Source organism: Ursus americanus, chromosome 6, assembly GCF_024610735.1.
Source record: "Ursus americanus isolate L20-20 chromosome 6, mUrsAme1.1.p, whole genome shotgun sequence".
NCBI classification, from domain to species: Eukaryota; Metazoa; Chordata; class Mammalia; order Carnivora; family Ursidae; genus Ursus; species Ursus americanus.
In genome coordinates, this window is record NC_142132.1 from 18,957,561 (window position 1) to 18,975,840 (window position 18,280).

An 18,280-nucleotide genomic window follows, 5' to 3' on the forward strand; every position below is an offset into this window, starting at 1 on the left:
TCCTACCGCCCCGCCCCACCCCTCTGACGCAGGCCCGTCACTCGCTGGGGAAGAAAAACAGGCGGAGCCAAGCATACCGACGCTGCCCAATCAGAGTGAGGCACTGGCGCCAACGACGCTGTCCTATCAGAGTGAGACTTTGGCGCCAGCTTCCCTCGCTCCCGCCCTTTTCCTTTCCTCAGAGGCTCTACGCCCTCTCTCCCGCCCACTGGGCGCCGCTGGCAAGCAGAGCCACAGAGTAAGCCTCCAGCAGGGTAGAGTGACAACTCGCAATCGGAAGTTACTGTTGAAGCTAAGGCAGCCATAACTGATAATGGCAGGGAGTTTCCTGACCTCCCGTCTCCAGTGTGACGTAGTTTTCCCTTCGCCCAAAACTCACCGTTGCCCTGGGCAACAGTCGAGCCGTCTGGGAAGATAAATCTGTAAGTAGGCCCGAAAAAGGACCAAAGGTGACCAGACATCCCAGGTTGGACAACTTAATTCATATTCAGAACTACCTGCCCGGGATGGGGGAGAGGAAGAAGCAGGTTTCCTGGCTCTTATTTTGCTGGGACGTCTGGTCACTTACCTAGGTGGACAAGAGGTTAGGGTTCCGAAAATCCCTGTCCTGCCCGGAAGTTGCATTTGGCACTTCTGAACGGGGTCATGGCGGAAGGGTGGGAATAGCCAGAGCTCCCGGCACCCCAGGGAGTGCCCATTCCAGCTGGAGTCGCAAAGTGAGGTGAGGGCCCGTCTGCCCTGTCCCGTAAGGCAGCCCCCAGCTAGACGGCCCGCAGCCGATGGAGAGCCGAGGAGGTGAGCGCGGCTCACAGCCGCTTCCGCTGGAAGAACGTTTTCTTTCCGGGCTGGCCTGCCCGCCCTACCCCCGCCCCTCTGAGGTTCCCTGTAGGGCGAGGCCGCTCCACGGGCCCCTCTCGCCCAGCTGCAGCCAGCCGGGTCGGGCGGGGGCTTCGGCGCGCGCCGCAGGGCGGAGCTCCTCACTCCCGCAAGATGGAGCTCCTGACCGCGCCCCTTAAGTTCCTATTAAGTGCTTTCACCCCCTGATCTTTGGAGGACAGAGAATTCTGGAGCTTGAGGAAATCGTTTTCCTTTACCACCTAGAAAGGAAGAAGGTGGTCCTCTACCGCAGCGGCAACACCTCTAAGTCTTATTTTCCCGCCTCCTGTCTTAACATTCTGAATTTTCTTCCTTTTGTTTCTCCTCCCTTGGGGGCTTATAAGCAATGACTGCAGTTCTGGGTGAAGCTATACCGTTCTAATCCTCCATGCCTACATTTTATTAAACAACTTAATGCTTGTGAATATTCTTAAAAATACCGTAATACTTTTATATGGTTCTTTTCAAGAATTGTCGCACATTATCTCATGCAGTTCCTTCTGTAGGCTTGAGTCAAGAACTGTAAATCATCTTGGTAATACTGGGTTGGATGCCTAACGTTGCCGGGAAAAAGAGCGGGAGAACTTTCAGGTAAATTGAAAATTGTATTTCCCTAGCCAGTCAACAAGGGGGCAAACCTACCTTCTTCGCTTCATTTCTTTCTACTTCCATACTACTCATGCTTTAGCCAAAATGAACTGTTCTTGTTTTCTCCAAGATTAATCATTGAATCATTAACCTTTTGTGACTGTTTCCATGTCCTAGTTATTCTTGGAGATGTGTTTCCAGATTCTCTCCAACAGGGAGTAATTTCCTCTGTGCTTACCTAGCACTTTTTGTACTTCTTTTATGACAACCACTATTTTATATAACAGCTGCTTATGTTCTTAGCTTTGCTGCTATGTTTACATCTAAATAGAATGGTTTGTCTATTAGATGAATCTATAGATTCATCTCCCTATCATGTCCTGCACATGGTACTATTTTGGTAGATACTTACTAAAAGATTGAATATATTTGGTGTTTTCCGGGTGCCTAAGACCTTGCCAGCTTCAGTTGATTAAATTCAGTGTAGTTCTTGTTACTTATCCTTTTCTTAGATTTCCCCTCTGAAGTCTTTCCAACATGATTTCTTCCCTCAATTAAAAAAAATCATACATAAAAAAAGTTGAAATAATACAATAAACATTCATATACCCTTCACCTAGATCCAACAGTTAACATTTTGCCTTGTTCCATCCCTTCTCATGCTTTTTTCATTGTCATTAAACTATTTGGAAATAGGTTAGACACTTGATAAGCAGACACCTCTAAAATTTCCAAAATGCATTCCCTAAGAATTCTGAAGTTCTCCGGCAAAACAGTATCATTATCACAACTAAGGAAATTAATAATTCTGTGGTATTTAAAATCTAGTCTGTATGTATATTCTCTCATTTGACCCAAGAATATCTTTTATACCTTTTCCCCTGCTTCTTCAACAAAATTCAGGATCCATTCAATGTTTATGTATTGTATCTCGGTGTTGTAACTCTTTAGCTTTAATCTATTACAATTCCCTGTCTTTATTTTTTCCCTGTGACATTGTCATTTTAAAGAGTTCAGGCCAGAGGTGTTTTTGAATATTTCCTTATTTCTTATAAGTCAGAAGTTGATATAGAGGCTTGATTAAATTACATTTAACATATTTTGGAAGAATACTTCACAGTATTCATACTTCACCAGTCATGATTAAGCCTTCTCAAATGTAACTATATCTACCATTGTCATTAGCTGTTAGTTAAATCCATCCCACGTCTCTGCACACACACCCTTCTATGGTATCCTACAAAGAAGAATTTAGCATTTAATCCTCCTGTCTTTGGAGAGTAAGTGCTAGTGTCCTGGACTGACTGTCTACCTGTAGTAAAGTGTTGTTGCTACTTTGCCGACACTTGGAGCTGATGTGATATAATCTGCAGCAGTGTACTGATGTCAGCACTGTTTCATGAGTTTCAACTCCTGGCACCCTGAGGACTGTTGATGAAAGCTGTGTGGGCCCTGCAATTCAAATACAGATGAATCTTGATGTTATCAAAGCAGATACCAAGGCAACTGCTAGCCATCTGGTATTTTGTGTGAGTAGGATGTGTCATTTTCTATTAACTTAATAGTAGTGTCTGCTAGTGAAGTATACCAGAACCGGTGGCATCATCCAAATTCATCCAAGAAGAACAGTTCCTGTTCTTAGGCCTAGGCACAGTTCAGAAGCTAGACACCGCACATTTTATTCACATGAGTCTAAATTAATTAGCCAAATTGAACATGTTGCAACATTTTTTTACCAGCAGATGCCAGATAGCAAAACAGAATAGAACTATAGTTTCCAACCACATGACATATGATGTTATTTGGCATCTCCAGATGAATATTATCAGCCCAAATTAAGCTCTGCTAGCATGTGGGCAGCCACTTGAGTGAGAATGAACATTACTACTTTATGTCTGCTGAAAAACACTTTCTTTTGGGCCCCCTCTTTCACGTTTTCTTCATGTTAGTTTACATTCAGAAATCTAATATGCATTTGAAAATTCATATCAATTATAAGTCTTGAATAAAACAAAATGTTTCATATTTTTCCTACCATTCCTGCCACCCCCATCCACAACCTGTAATAGGCAGATTGAATTTACTTAAAAGGATCTAAATTAGTAAATAGTCACCACAAAATATCCTTTACTGTCCTTTACATAGACTGCTTCTGGTACCTCCCTCAGTTCTCAAAGATTGTATTTTTGTTTCTTAATACCTATTAATGATTAATACCTATTAATGATTAATACCTATTAATGATAAAATAGGGCATTTGGCATATAATGTGTTGTTCTGCATTCTACTGAAGTGAAACGAAGTTCCTATAGCAATGCGGATGGTAAGGGAAAGGGAACAATAGGTAGTAGAGGCAACTAGAGAACTCCCCACGTTCATCTTAATGGGACATTACTTCCCAGCTCTAGCCAGATTTTGCCATTGGGAATACGGGCCCAGTGTTGCGAGATTTGTGAAGAGGAGCTGAAATTTGGACTTTATGTGAAATCTCCCAATTTTAAAACATTGGTTCAAATACTTTTTAAACATTTAGCAAGCCAGCAAAACATTTATCTGGATAGGACCAAGGGCCACCAGTTTATGACCTGTGTTTCTTATGTGAAAACAAGATTGATACTTAGGCTAGAATCTGAAAATACTTTAGAAATGTTTTTTGCCATATTTCAGGTGCTTTTATTTTTCTAGGTTAGGCAACAAGCCACGTGTCACCTCCATCAAAAATTCAAGATAGATTCTTATGTACACTAAGCTTCCATTCCCTCAATTACAATTTTAAAGGTTTTTACTCTTTACCACCAGCTTAAAAAATTGTCCACATTTTCTCAGCCTTGAATTATATTATGAAATAGATTTGCTTTATCATATTTTCTTAAAAATATATTTGAGAGGGGCACCTGGGTGGCACAGTTAGTTAAGCATCCGGCCCTTGGTTCAGCTAGAGTTGTGAGATTGAGCCCCCTCATCAGTCTCCACACTCATGGAGGAGTCTGCTTAAGATTCTCTTCTCCTGGGGTGCCTGGGTGGCCCAGTCAGTTAAGCGTCTGCCTTTGGCTCAGATCATGATCCCAGAGTCCTGGGATCAAGCCCCATGTCGGGCTCTCTGCTCAGCGGGAGCCTGCTTTTCCCTCTCCCTGCCGCTCCTCCTGCTTGTACTCTGTCAAATAAATAAATATAATCTTAAAAAAAAAAATTCTCTTCTGCCTCTCCCCCCTCCACACATGCATGGGTGCTCTCTCTCTGAATAAATCTTTTAAAAATATTTTTTAAGAGCACAGTTTAGCAGCACATGCTCTTTAAAAGTAAACAAATATAACAGGTTTTTAAAGGAAAACATCTTTAAATAGCTCATGCTGTCTTAAGGTACTATAATGTTGATATGGAGTCAAAGAATTTTTAGAGTCAGAAGGTACTTAATGGGAAATCTAGAACAGTCCATTATTATATCCTTATTTTATAGTGATAGGAAAATTAAACCTGGAATAATAAATGTCACACTATATTTCTAAGCACTTTTATATCTACTTTTTACTTGAAACTTGCAACCCAGGACAGATACTAAACATGCTTTTTATGAGAAAATCAAATCTATAATTGGTTAAGAAATGTATTCAGGGTCATGCTAGTTACCTTTGAAGTATAAATGTGAAATAGATTAATCCAAAAAGAAAAAGAAAAAAACGCTCCAGTACAAGCTTCTGTTTTAAATCATACATTAGATTTTACATAAATATCACAGCTTGTTTAAAATACTTGGAATCCTAGAATACTCTGAAACATTCAATTTCAAACTTTAAAAATGGAGTTTTGTACAATTAGGATAAGCTGAAATTGGGGCACCTGGGTGGCTCAGTCGGTAAAGTGGCTGCTTTCAGCTCAGGTCATGATCTCGGTCCTGGGATTGAGTCCCACATCAGGCTTCCTGATCCTCGGGGAGTCTGCTTCTTCCTCTGCCCTCCACTCCGTTTGTGCATGTGCGTGCGCTCTCTCTCACTCTCTCTCCCCTCCCTCTCTCTTAAATAAATAAATAAAAAATTTTTTTAAGTTTAAGATAAATTAATGGAGGGGAAAAAAGAATTATGATGAAGAGCTAATGGCAAGGAGTGGTAGGCACGTATGGAAGATAACCACATTGACCCACAAAATGGCTCCTCGGGGCTCCTAACAAAGATCAAATATTGGACTAAGGAGACTTTATTATGACCTAGGAGGAAAGTTTTAAAAACATCCAAATCCTGTCCTAAACATTTTTAGAAACAAAGAGTTGGCATTGACATTACAGTTTGTTTCATTTTGATATATATATATTTTTAAGCTTATATTCTTTTAAGTATTCTCTGTACTCAGTGTGGGGCTCAAACTCACAACCCTGAGACCTAGAGTCACATGCTCTACTGACTGAGCCAGCCAGGTGTCCCTCATTTTGATATTTCTAATCCATATGTATATGCTTTGTGTTACCATGAATGAAATTTCAATTTTAGTAATCTATCCCCCTTCTCTGTCTGCACCCTATAAGACTATAGCCTGCATTTTCCAGATGGCTAGATGAAAATAGTGTACCATCTAAAGCTAACAGTCTGTTTTGGCTATTTAACCCATGATCTTGGTCTTATCAGTATGTTCTCATATAAGCTAATCTGCAGGAGGAAAAAAATGCAAAGCTTGTAAGATTTTAAAGTGTTGCATATTTCTAATTACGCTTGAGATTTGAAATTTCCAGTGGCATCTTCTTTTAAAAATAATACTAATGCTATAACAAAATCCACAGACAAAAAGCAGTATTTTTCCTACTAAGAGATTTCTTTCAGGATGGTATCAAATATGACAACTGGAATGCTGAATCCTCAAATTAAGGAGAAAAAAATCGAGAGAGAAAAACATGTTGGTTAAAACTATAGTAAAGAGGAAAAAAATGCAGCGCTTTAGTCAATATGCTGCACTTACATGTTTATCCTGATTTACTCTTTAATATTTTATGTCCCTCCTCCTTTGCAGAGGTCACTAATTGCAGAGGTCATTAGTGGCTTAAAACTGCCCATTTCAGCAGAAACTGAAGATGCCATGTTACTTTAACCTTCATTGGCTTCTATATACCATAATCTATACTCTTATCTAACATATTCTTAAATGTTCATGTTCCTGCAGTGGGGCTCCATACTAAATCCATCTAGGGTCTTTAGGCCATTCCTACAGATGCAGCACAGAGAAAACTGAAGAGACCAAGGCTTTGGAGTCAGGTAGACATGAATTCAAATACTGTTTCTTCACTTATAAATTATCTGATGTTTGACAAAATAACTTCCTAGACCTGGTCTTAGTTAAATTTAGTATCTGTATATATATGTTAGGAGATGCAGTGGAGGTGGGTAAATGGCTAATTCAATTCTAAAATCACCTCTTAGGGTAAAAGTTGTTCATTTTCAGAATTAACTGTAGAAAATCCCTTAAAATGTCTGTATAGTTGAAATAGATGATTTTGTACTAAAACACTGTGCTGTTATTGTTATTCTTAAGCAAACTAAAATTTAAAAGCCAGTATGCTAGACTGAAGGAAAGAAGCTAAAGTAGATTTCTGGGCATTGAAACTGTTCTTCCTTTAAGATGACCTGTAAGGCAATATGGATGCAAAGGGTGAATTCTAAAGTATTCCTGCTTACGTATAAGTTTTTCTCCACTTTTTAAATAATAAGCCTCTGTAACTCTAATATATGTCAATAGACTTATTTTTTCTAAGAATCTAATTTTATGACAGTATTGTAATGGTTTAACTTTCACAATCACTGACACCCATTGAGCTCTTACCAGATGGTAGGGAGTGATAATGAATTATGTCATTTAATATTCTGTTTAAAGTCAGTGCCATTAGCGGGGGCACCTGGGTGGTGCAGTCATTAAGCATCTGCCTTCGGCTCACGGCGTGATCCCAGCATTCTGGGATCGAGCCCCACGTCAGGTTTCTCCGCTAGGAGCCTGCTTCTTCCTCTCCCACTCCCCCTGCTTGTGTTCCCTCTCTCGCTGGCTGTCTCTCTCTGTCAAATAAATAAAATCTTTAAAGGGGCGCCTGGGTGGCACAGCAGTTGGGCATCTGCCTTCGGCTCAGGGCGTGATCCTGGCGTTATGGGATCGAGCCCCACATCAGGCTCTTCCACTATGAGCCTGCTTCTTCCTCTCCCACTCCCCCTGCTTGTGTCCCCTCTCTCGCTGGCTGTCTCTATCTCTGTTGAATAAATAATAAATAAAAATCTTTAAAAAAAAATCTTTAAAAAAAATAAAAATAATAATAATAATAAAAAGTCAGTGCCATTATAAGCCTTATTTTACAGATGAAACTAAGGCTTAGAAAATTGTTTAAGTAACTAACCTGACTCCAGATCCTTCTCTTACCTACTACATGTGTACTCGTCTCTTTTTACCACCTATCCTACCACCATCCGCTATCTTTCCATATCCTTCTTAGGTGATTATATCCACTTCTATAGCTTATACTGCTGTACCATTGACTCTGGGCATCCAGTCCTTTTTGCCTTCCTGTTGGACTTCCATACCCAGTGTACCTGATTCATGGTCTTTACCCTTCCCTCCTTAACCTGTATCTCCTCTGTGTTCTCAACTTCAATTAGTAGCTGCATTATCCACTCAAAAATGTTAGCTTGATCATTTCTTTATCACCCAGAGGTTGTGGGGGATGAGGGGAATAGTGGAGGATATTTGAATCTCAACATCTTATATCCTTGAATACCTCTTGTATCTTCTCCTCTTGATGCTTGTTATCACTACTTTGGTTTATACCCTCATCATCTTACCTAAATAATTATAACTTCCTTACTGATCTCCTTGCCTCTAGTATCTCCTCTGTTTTTCCTTTTTGTCTAGAATGTGTTTCCAAAAAAGTAATCACATGTCACATACCCACTCAGAGCCATCCAATTAGCTCCCTTCTGTCTACAGGATATAAAACCCAAACTCTGAGGCATGGCATTTAAGGCCGAGTATGAACTGGCCTCAGCCTTGTCAGTCCCACCACAGTACATATACTGTATATACCCTTGTACTCTCTAGCCATTTGCCTTGATTTTTTCTTTTAATGACTCTGAGCATATTGTTCACTTTGTCTAGAACACTGTCCCCTTGCTACACAGCTGCTTCTCTGCATAGTAAACCTCCATTCATCTTTGTGGGACTAATTCTAGCATCACATTTAGTAGTTCTTCAAAGACCAGCCACAGTCACCTATCCTAAACTTACCCTAAACCAACCAAGTTATTTATGGTTTTGGTTTCTTAAGGCACAGTACACATGCTTTTATTAAAGTAGGTTGTATTCAATTGTAATTATTTATTTACATGTGTCTCTCCCTCTCCTACACACCTCCCCCAGGTTCCTCAAAGAGAACTGGTTCTTATCCACTGTATCTCCCTCATTTAGCTGTGGCTGGCGTATTATAGACATTTGGTATGTTTGTTGAAAGAGAAAATATGTTTGGAAAGGAACATATGATCCCAAATTCCTCTTATGTTAGTGTTTATTTTCCATTCTGAAAGAATAATTCCCTTGTCCTGAAAAGAGCATCCTTTCTACTCCAGTCTTTACCGTCCAGTATTTACTTTTAAAGCTCTGTCCCTATTAACAGATATACAGCCATTAACTTTATTTTTCATCTTCAGTAATTATTTTATCCATGTGTATGTAACTTGTTTTGATTAGTTTTTTACTAACAATTGTAATGACTCAATCCAGAATATTTTAGTTTTTCATTTAAATTCATAAACATTTTTGGGGTACCTGGGTGGCTCAGTCAGTTGAGTGTCTGACTCCTGATCTCAGCTCAGGTCTTTTTTTTTTAAAGATTTTATTTATTTATTTATTTGACAGAGAGAGAGAGAGACAGCCAGCGAGAGAGGGAACACAAGCAGGGGGAGTGGGAGAGGAAGAAGCAGGCTCCTAGCAGAGGAGCCTGATGCGGGACTCGATCCTGTAATGCCAGAATCACGCCCTGAGCCGAAGGCAGACGCTTAACCGCTGTGCCACCCAGGCGCCCCTTTTTTTTTTTTTTTTTTAAAGATTTTATTTATTACAGCTCAGGTCTTGATCTCAGAGTCATGAGTTCAGGCCCCCATGTTGGGCTCCCCACTGGGTATGGAGCCTACTTTAAAAAATAATAATAATAAATTTATAAACATTTTTGTAGAGAAATATAGTAGGAAAATCAACCATTAAAATATGTTTAAGCATGAAAATATATTACATTACAATAAAATTAAGTGGAATGGTAATAGAGGTCTAGGGAGAAAAAAGATACAAAATTGCTGACAAAGAATTCTTCATTCTTTTTATTAACGGATGATAAAGCTGTCAAATTTTTATGATATTTATATTATATTGGATAGGTTTTTAAAAGACTGATGTAACAGTATTTTTAAATATGCTGGAAATTATGTAACTACTTGAACTTGATAACAATTTATATGTCAATTTAGAAATGTTTAAAGGAGTACTTAGTTTTTCTATCTAGTTATTAAAAATCTCTGTGGGTATTATGTAAAGCATAAAATCTGAGGACCGCTGACATATATTCTCAGGGTTCAGAAGTACACTTTAGTGTTCTTGTCCAGTACCACACATAATTTAGATCAGGTATCAAACTAAATCACCCCAGAAATTTTTAACTTGTCCAAGTTGTAAGATTAATTTATGTTATCAGTATGGATATGATTGATTTAAAGTAGTAATCCTTCCTAGACTTAAGTGTCTTTCAGCTCCCACTCCTACAGCTTAGTAAATATTTCATGACAAAGATTTGGTATCCCTCCAAGTTCTTCTGCATTAATTTTAGGCATCCAGCTCAGTGGCTATGACAGTTTTGCTTACTTCGTCATGACTTTGAAATGTACTATCCAACAAAACCATTATCTCTGGGACAGATTACAAACTAAAGAAACTATGGGGGAAAAGGAAGCAGATTATTTTCCAATTACTCAGACCAAGAGCCTCAAAAAATGACTGACATCGTATTCTCTAAGCATTAAAAGTTTGGGTTCTATTAGTGTAAGAATTTTACTTCTGCAATTGAGTATGTTTTCTCTTAAAATATACCTTGATAAATGTATTATTTTAAAATCTGACATAGTAATCCACCGTATGGCTATTCCATAATTTATTTTAACCTTTGACATATTGCTGAACATTTTACTATTTAAAGCAATGCTTTAATGAGCATTCTTATTCTTAGATCTTTGTACACTGGTGCATTGTTTTCTTTGGGGCTCATTACTAGAAGTAGAACATTTGAGTCAAAGAAAATGTGCATATTTTGCATCAGTAGATAATACAAAATATTAATAGATACTACAAAATATCCCTCTAAAAGATCTGTACCAAAAAAACCCCATGCACCAACAGAAAATTCCCATTTCCCTATACCTTCTCTAACTCTGGATACTATTGGGCTTTTGACGTTTCTGCAAATTCAAAAAATATAATATGCACACCAAAATGACGTTACAGTGATTTTCACCTTCTTAATGGGTCCATGATCATTTTCCTACTTAAACTGCAATACCCCCCTCAGCACTCCTAAATCCCTTTAAACTATTTTATATTCTGTAGCACTTACTTACCTTACAAAATTCTATTATTTATTTCTCTCCCCTTACTCTAGAGTGTAAGCTCCAAAAGGTTTTGGGTTTTATCTGTTTTGTTCACTAGTGAACAGTGCGTTGCACATGGTAGACACATTTTTTTTAAGATTTTAAGTTATCTACACCCAACGTGGGACTCAAACTCATAACCCTGAGTTCAAGAGTTTTATGCAGTTCTGACTGAGCCAGCCAGGCTTCCAGACACATATTTATTGAACTGAATGACATGGCACTTGTATGATACACACAAATTTCAGTCATGGTTGGTATGTTTCTTCTTTGACCCATATGTCCCTAGTGTTACACATCTTACCTTATGATAATAAGAAAGTACCCTTAGTAGCAATCACAACTCCTTAGGGCACATTACACCAGACAAAACACCCATGTTTGGCTATTAGCAGGCCACCAGGTAAAGGAAAGAAATGCTCCTTCCTTCTGTGGACTCCCTGGGCAGTTGATTTATCAAGACAACGTAGCCTTGCCAATGAGGGCCATCCCACCACAACCCTGCTTATTTTAGCCCTTCCCTTCCTGTTTCTCTCCTGCCAATGCCTGGGGGGCGGGGGGGCGGGGAGCCGAGGAACAATAACCAACCCTAGTAAAGCAGACACTCCACCCAGGCAAGTGACTGCCGGCACTGATCTTCCCCCACACAAGACCCAACCCACTCCCTACCAGGCCTTTGGCCCCACACCCTTTACAGTAACAATGGCAGCTTAGTGAAACAGAGAACTAAGGTTTGGTAGAGCACCAAGTTTCATTGTTTTCTTCGGGCCAGATTTTGGATGTGAAAGAGGTAACAGGAGAGAGAGAGAGCAAAGGATAGTGACTGAGTTCTGAGTAGCTGCAGTTGCTACTCTAGAAAACATTTTAAGTATTCATCCACTGTTTTGCTAAGAAATTTGGTGATACAAAAACTCTACGACGTTACTTTTTCACATTTATCAATAGCTGTATTATCTATCCTCCCTTTTGGCAGCTGAATATCATGTCAGATTTTCACCAAATAAGGGCTTATTGAATATTTTCATTGTGATATTTTAACGGAGAGGCTTTTACTATAGCTATATTCAGACTAATGAGGGATTTGCAATGCTATTAGCCTTCAACATAATCTGGGGGGGAAAAAAGGGAAATGATCACTAGGTATCACTGGCAGGCCTAAGTAACAAGAAAAGAATGTGGCAGAAGTAGTGTGTTCTAAGGAAACTGCATATTGCACTTATCTCAGATTCCAGTTAGTGATGAGTTGCTTTATTCCTGGTCCATTCCCTATTTCATCTTCACTCCCAAAAAGAACAGTGTAGGGGTAAATTTTGATGACAAAGTTCTGGAAAACAGATAGAGGTTCCTCAGGAACTTTAGATGTTCCAGAATAAGAATTTGAACAAGAAAGAAGAGGCTTGGTGGATAGAGTAGGAAGATTTTATTACGAATGTCAGAAGTGTAGTAGAGTGGGAATAACTGAGACCAGAAGCAGCTTCACTTGATTATAACTAATTTGCAGTGGGCGGTAAAGACAGGCACCACGCCAGCATCACCACTTTATAATAATAAATCTTTCTTTTGTGGTGATGTTGTGAAAGGCACATGGTAAGGTTGCATCACTATGGTGAAATATCACAAAAGGGGTGGGACTGTCTGGAGAAGCATCTGTGTTTGGAAAAGGATCATGCTACAAATTACAGTCCAGAACACCCTGAATATACAGCATAGCAGTAATCTGGAATGTAACACTAGAAACAAATGTCATCAGCCAGTTAGTATATATGCTGGTACCTTAACAAAATATTCAAGGTGAAGGTATTTGCTGGCACTTTAGCATATAGTATCCCTGTATTAGAGGAAAGTAGTGAACTGAAAGCAAACCTCTCCCTTCTGTTCAAGAGCCAGTTTCACCCATTTGTTGCTTCTTTACAAACATCAGCTGTGTAGCCAGTAACTAATCGTTAGGATGCTTTTTGTCATTATAGCAAAGGTATTAAAGTAGAAACCAGCTGTTAGCTATTGAGAAGTGGGAATGTTGGGAAATACTTACCTACTACCTCCTCTTTTTCCTAACTACCCCACACTTCCCAAATGGTAATTTTTTACCTCATCCACCATTTAGGGAGATGCTATCAGTGAACCAAATAGCCACACATAAATGCTTTTGGTTTTCCTCAGCTGATATCTATTAGGTAATTATGTATAAAAAAATGAAGTCCTACCTAATTTTTCACAAGGGGGAAAATTAACACCTCCACTGATTAAAGAATGTGGACAAGATCTAGATGCTTACATGAACTCTCTCAACTTTGTTTCGATGAAAAGACCGATAGGAAATTAATGGGAAAATTATGCAAGGTTAAGATAGTTCGTTTTCTATAGGAATTGTGATTTTACTCCTTAAACTACAATGGAAATACCTCAAGCAATATGCTTTGAAAATTCATTCTTGAATATTAATAATTGATTTCTCATTGAAGGAAGAAACTTAGCTGTATCCACCAATTCAGATATGGCAGAAGTGAAGTCAATGTTCCGGGAAGTTCTTCCAAAACAAGGTATCTCAATCACAAATACTTACGTCACAGAATATTATAGGGACCAAAATAAAAAGTAGTAGGCATGGCACATAGCAGGCTCAATAGCTAAACATCTGTAACTATTTTGTATCCTGTATGCCACATTTACTGTCCACTTTTACTATGTTTCTTTTAGGAATAGGTTATACAGAATTCATCCGTTGCTTTTTTCCCCCAGTAAAAAGATGACAAATGAAGCACTGTTTCTTAAACCTAGAAATTCCTGTTATAATCCAATTTGCAGATTAAGTATGAAATTTTCAGTGAAAAAAAATATTGTGATTCACTAATGTTAAATAAGGTCTGAAAGTGGGGAAAAAGAAACCTAAGTCAAGCAATTGTTAAAGGCTGATGGTTTAAGTTAAACATTTCATATTAATGAATATTCCTATTAATACCATACTTTTACTATATAAGTATTTGTTTGCACTATATTTCTCCCAAATCTTTTTGCAAATTAAACATCTGATACAAAATGTTGTGTGTCTCAGAGATAGCTTAGAATCTTAGGTATGAAATTAAAAATGTCATCCTTATGAACTCCCTGGAATTAAATGTTGATATATTTGAAATAACTGAAAACAAGAGTTTTCATTGACAGTGGATTAAGTCTTTAGACCTTCATCCTAGCTGCAAATCCAAACCACCATACAAATGGGTCATCTCACTAAATTATTTCTTTTTAAACTTAGGGCAGTTGTCAGTGGAAGATATAACCACAGTGGTGCTGTGTAAACCCAAACTTTTGCCCTTAAAATCTCTGAGTCTGGAAAAACTGGAGAAAATGCAGCAAGCAGCCCAGGATACGCTTCGCCAACAAGAAATGGCAGAAAAGGAAAAACAGCAAATAACTCACTGAATGATAACTTAGCACTTCTACAGAATACCCTGCCTTACTATTAACAATAGTTAGACAATAATTTGCATCTGTATGCTGAAGATGGTGTATGTTAATAAAACTGATAGTGCTTATAAATAGTATAAAAATACCCAAGACTAATGAAACTTGTGAATTTAGACACTGGTTTGTATTGAACGCGAGCAATTAAAAAACTTTGAACCCAAATTTTATAGTTGTTGTTTTTTACCCAAGTTTATAGAACTGTAAATTACTGTTTCACCATTCCTATTACTATAAGTCTTATAGGTAACATTCTTAGGCACAAGTGACTAAATACAACTTTTATATTCAGATAATCTTTACATGTTTATTAAAAACTGAATTTGAAGATACATTCTAATCTCATACAAAGCGTTTTGGGGCTTTTACATTATTATCTAATTTTAAAACTTATGAATTTTGTGTTTCTTATTTAAGGCTATTTTGCCTGACCAACTGGTCCTACCAGTAATGACAAAACTGTATTTCTTAAACAAATTTGATTTTTAAGAAACCTTCACTTATCAAGTAGTCCCCTGAGCTTTTACCAATACTGACTTTAAGAAATAAAGAATTACTGGGGCTACCTTTATCATCCAGGTATCAAATACAATTAAAACCTTAAAAACAGAAAAAAAAATATGGACTTCAAAGAGCTCATGACATAAATATGAACGTTAAATTTGGGGTTTTAGTTCTAAGAGACTGCCTAAACCTGTAATGGGCATATTCCTAAGAATATGTTTGTAAATCTGAATATAATTCTTGGCTGGTTGCTACAATCAATATTAGACAATTTAAATTAGCATAGACCTTGAGCCCTTGCTGAGTAATTAGGCTCTGCAAAAGAGGTTAGAAATGTGAACATTCTTTAAAGAACTATTATTTATTGGTAACTACTATTTTCTCAGATATTGGGATAAATGTAAAAACTTTTGAGTCTCTGAAGAATAATTTTTTATAACAAACAGTTGGTAACAGAACTTAAGAATGATGAAAGGTATTATATTTTAGAGAAGATTAGAAAACAAGTATGTGTGGCATTTCCCGCAGATAATATTAAAAGAATTTACTATTGTACTTTTGATTTAAAAGTTTGCAAAGAACAAAGTTTAATTCACTAGGTTCAAATATGCTCCCTTATAGGATTTAAAATTTGCTGTGTAAAATAAACCTTTTTAAAAAGACCTAAAATATATGTATTCCCAATAAAGAATCAACACTGCTTCACATGTTTTATTTCGTCATACATTCTTTTAGAACCGGGTTCATTTTTCCAGTTTTGTAGAAAAATAGATGTTCCAGCCACCATTTATTTAACTGTCTAGTCTTTAAGACCAATCAATATGTTCCCTGGAAAAATGAATAAGTCTTATGACTAACTCATTTTCTTAAAATTCTTTAAGACAAAGAAATAACTTTTTTTTTTTTTTTTTTTTTACTCCCAAAGCACAGTATTCCAACAGCAGCAGCCAACATGGGGTTTTAGCAGCTTAACTTCACCCCCTAAATAAAGCTTTGTATAAACCAGTGATTTTACTACAAAAACACTGTCCTTGAAAGAAAGGAGTGGCAGTCAGACATCAATGCAAAACTTGGAATGATTAGGTCATAAACATGGCACTTAAAAAAGGTAGCTTATGAGAATATTCCACTTAAGAAGTGGTTACTCCTCTGTCCCTCCTTTATACCCTCAAAAAAAGAAAGAAAGAAAGATAAAAAGAAAAAAGAGAAACACTTCCTTTAAAAATTCCCCTTATGTTGTAAGTTTATAAAATTTCAGAAATGCCTTGTACCCAAAACAAGTGCTTCAAAAAAACAAAAACAAAAAACCTGTGCTAACAACTCTTACAATTCAGATATATTTATATATTTTTTATAACATCTAAGACTGTAAGAGTTCTTATATTCAGTAGCTCTCTGGTTTAAGACGACCTCCATCTCCTTCACTTACAAAACGTTTTCTGCCCCTGTAATGAAAAGAACACAAACATGAAAATGGATATCAATTCTGACCATAGATCAAAACCAAAAAAAAAAAAAAAAACCCTTGGGTTCTTTTGGTTAGTCATTAGGTTTTGAAGTGTTTTATTTTTAAAAAAGAAAAAAAAAAGTGAGCATACCTCTAATTCTTCCAAAAAAGATTCTTTCCCTGCTATATATATCCTAGGATATAACAAGCCAAATAAACTACTAATTGAAGCAGTTTTCAGTTAAAGAAAAGCTTAATTATTAAAATAAGTTCATTGTCCAAATGGAATCATGTTTAAAAAAAGTTAAAATATAAAGCAAACATGCTATTTAGAATTTTAATATTTACTCCTACTATGTTATTAGTATTATTTGAAAACTAAACAATGAGCCAGAGAAGCACCAACATGATTTGGAATTATGCAAACTAGAGCTACAGAGCCTATGAAAATATCCATGTTTAAAAAATTTTTTTAGTTTCTTCTCAAATGTAGAAAAGCCATAACCTGTACATGGAGAAACAAATCAGAATCCAATTAATTCCAGTTTATGCCCCATTTTGGAATTCCTACTATTTCAAACTCAAGAGACCTTACTTCATAATGTAACCACACTTATGCTGTAGGTAGCTATACACAGTAGCAACAACCCAGAAGGAATAGTTGACCAGCAGCCTAAAGCAGTAAATGGAAAACAGTTTGCTCAGGATTAGCCCTCATTCTCTGACCCTAGACCAACATGCACAAGCATTCAAGACCACACACAAATGTGCACTTCAACCAAATAAGCTAATGGGTAGAGGATAAAAAGTCACAGTTTTTGGCATACAAAGAACAGTTAGGCATCTCCTCAACTTATCCTTGAGAGTAAAGCCACAATAGAAATGACCAGTTAGACTTCTGAACAGAGGCTGAAAATTTTAAAAATCTAGTGCCAAGGTGTTGGCCCCTTTTCATACTAAGTCTAAGTAGAAATCAGCTACATTTTCGTGTACATAAAGGCTTCACACTATAATATTAGGAGACTGAGATTGGGAACAAAGCAGTAAGTAACAAGAACCCCTACCAAAGTTGACAGTATTTACTGATGTATACCACTTGGCACATAAATGATGCTATCACCAAGCACAGATACACACACACACATACGTATGTATTTTTAGAGATCTATATTTTCAAACATTTTTATCAACACCATTAAACTCTATCTTCCTCCTTCTTTCTCAATGGCTTCTAAACTTCCTAGGGCAAAAGACACTACCAGGAACCATTTTTTCTGAGATTTAATTCTCATAATCGACTTCAATAAAAATAGACAAAGCTTTGCAATTTTTTCAGATTAAAAATTACAAAAACTTAAAATGTACATAAAGTAGACATATACAAGTTTAGCAATTACTAACATTTATACCTATTTATAAATTTCATTATAAGCTCTATTTTAACCACAAAAAAAAACCTCATCAACTTCTGAAGAGTTAGATCCTAGTAGCACAAATATATCATCTCCAAAGAATCACACACATCCACTTTCCAGTGAGATCAGATCCATTTAGCCTTAATTCTTCATTCCATGAAGGAGAAAAAGGAAGCTACATGGAGTAGAGGAATAAGCCTCGATCTCTGAAGCCAGGAAAGGTCTGGATTCATCCTTGGCCTCTACTATGTGTGACCTTAGGAAAGGTATACTACACTTCCTTAAACCTCAATTTTCTCATCTCATTGGTGATAATATCTACTCTGAAATAACATTTCAAG

General features: G+C 37.3%; 3 protein-coding genes across 17 annotated transcripts in view; 1 reads left to right on the forward strand and 2 right to left on the reverse strand.

Annotated features, from left to right (window-relative positions):
- Nucleotides 1-708, reverse strand: part of SHOC2 (SHOC2 leucine rich repeat scaffold protein) — a 92,332-nt gene extending 91,624 nt beyond the window's left edge. Inside the window, exon 1 of the mRNA XM_045803088.2 lies at nucleotides 569-708. The gene's annotated coding sequence lies outside the window, so the exon portion shown is untranslated. The remainder of the gene's footprint in view (nucleotides 1-568) is intronic.
- BBIP1 (BBSome interacting protein 1) lies at nucleotides 266-15,993 on the forward strand. 14 transcript variants are annotated; one of them, XM_045803098.2, is made up of 5 exons: nucleotides 266-422; nucleotides 1,383-1,467; nucleotides 6,610-6,701; nucleotides 13,574-13,651; nucleotides 14,365-15,993. In XM_045803098.2, the coding sequence occupies exons 4-5, from the start codon at nucleotides 13,606-13,608 to the stop codon at nucleotides 14,529-14,531; spliced, it is 213 nt and encodes a 70-aa protein (XP_045659054.2). In that variant the 5' UTR covers nucleotides 266-422; nucleotides 1,383-1,467; nucleotides 6,610-6,701; nucleotides 13,574-13,605; the 3' UTR covers nucleotides 14,532-15,993. The 14 variants fall into 14 exon arrangements, with proteins under 14 accessions (XP_045659054.2, XP_045659048.2, XP_045659057.2 ...); XM_045803101.2 differs by having other exon boundaries at nucleotides 268-422; nucleotides 1,371-1,467; XM_045803102.2 differs by lacking the exon at nucleotides 266-422 and adding an exon at nucleotides 624-721.
- The window catches only part of PDCD4 (programmed cell death 4), a 29,085-nt gene continuing 26,566 nt past the window's right edge, over nucleotides 15,762-18,280 (reverse strand). For both annotated transcript variants that reach the window (XM_045803089.2, XM_045803090.2), the window contains exon 12: nucleotides 15,762-16,522. In XM_045803089.2, coding sequence (XP_045659045.1) covers nucleotides 16,462-16,522 — 61 coding nt within the window. In that variant the 3' untranslated portion in view covers nucleotides 15,762-16,461. The remainder of the gene's footprint in view (nucleotides 16,523-18,280) is intronic.

Excerpts from the sequence above, each read along its gene's own strand:
- BBIP1 (XM_045803091.2), top strand. Across the intron at positions 13,652-14,364 it reads GGAAGTTCTTCCAAAACAAG|GGCAGTTGTCAGTGGAAGAT; the intron begins GTATCTCAATCA and ends TTTTAAACTTAG.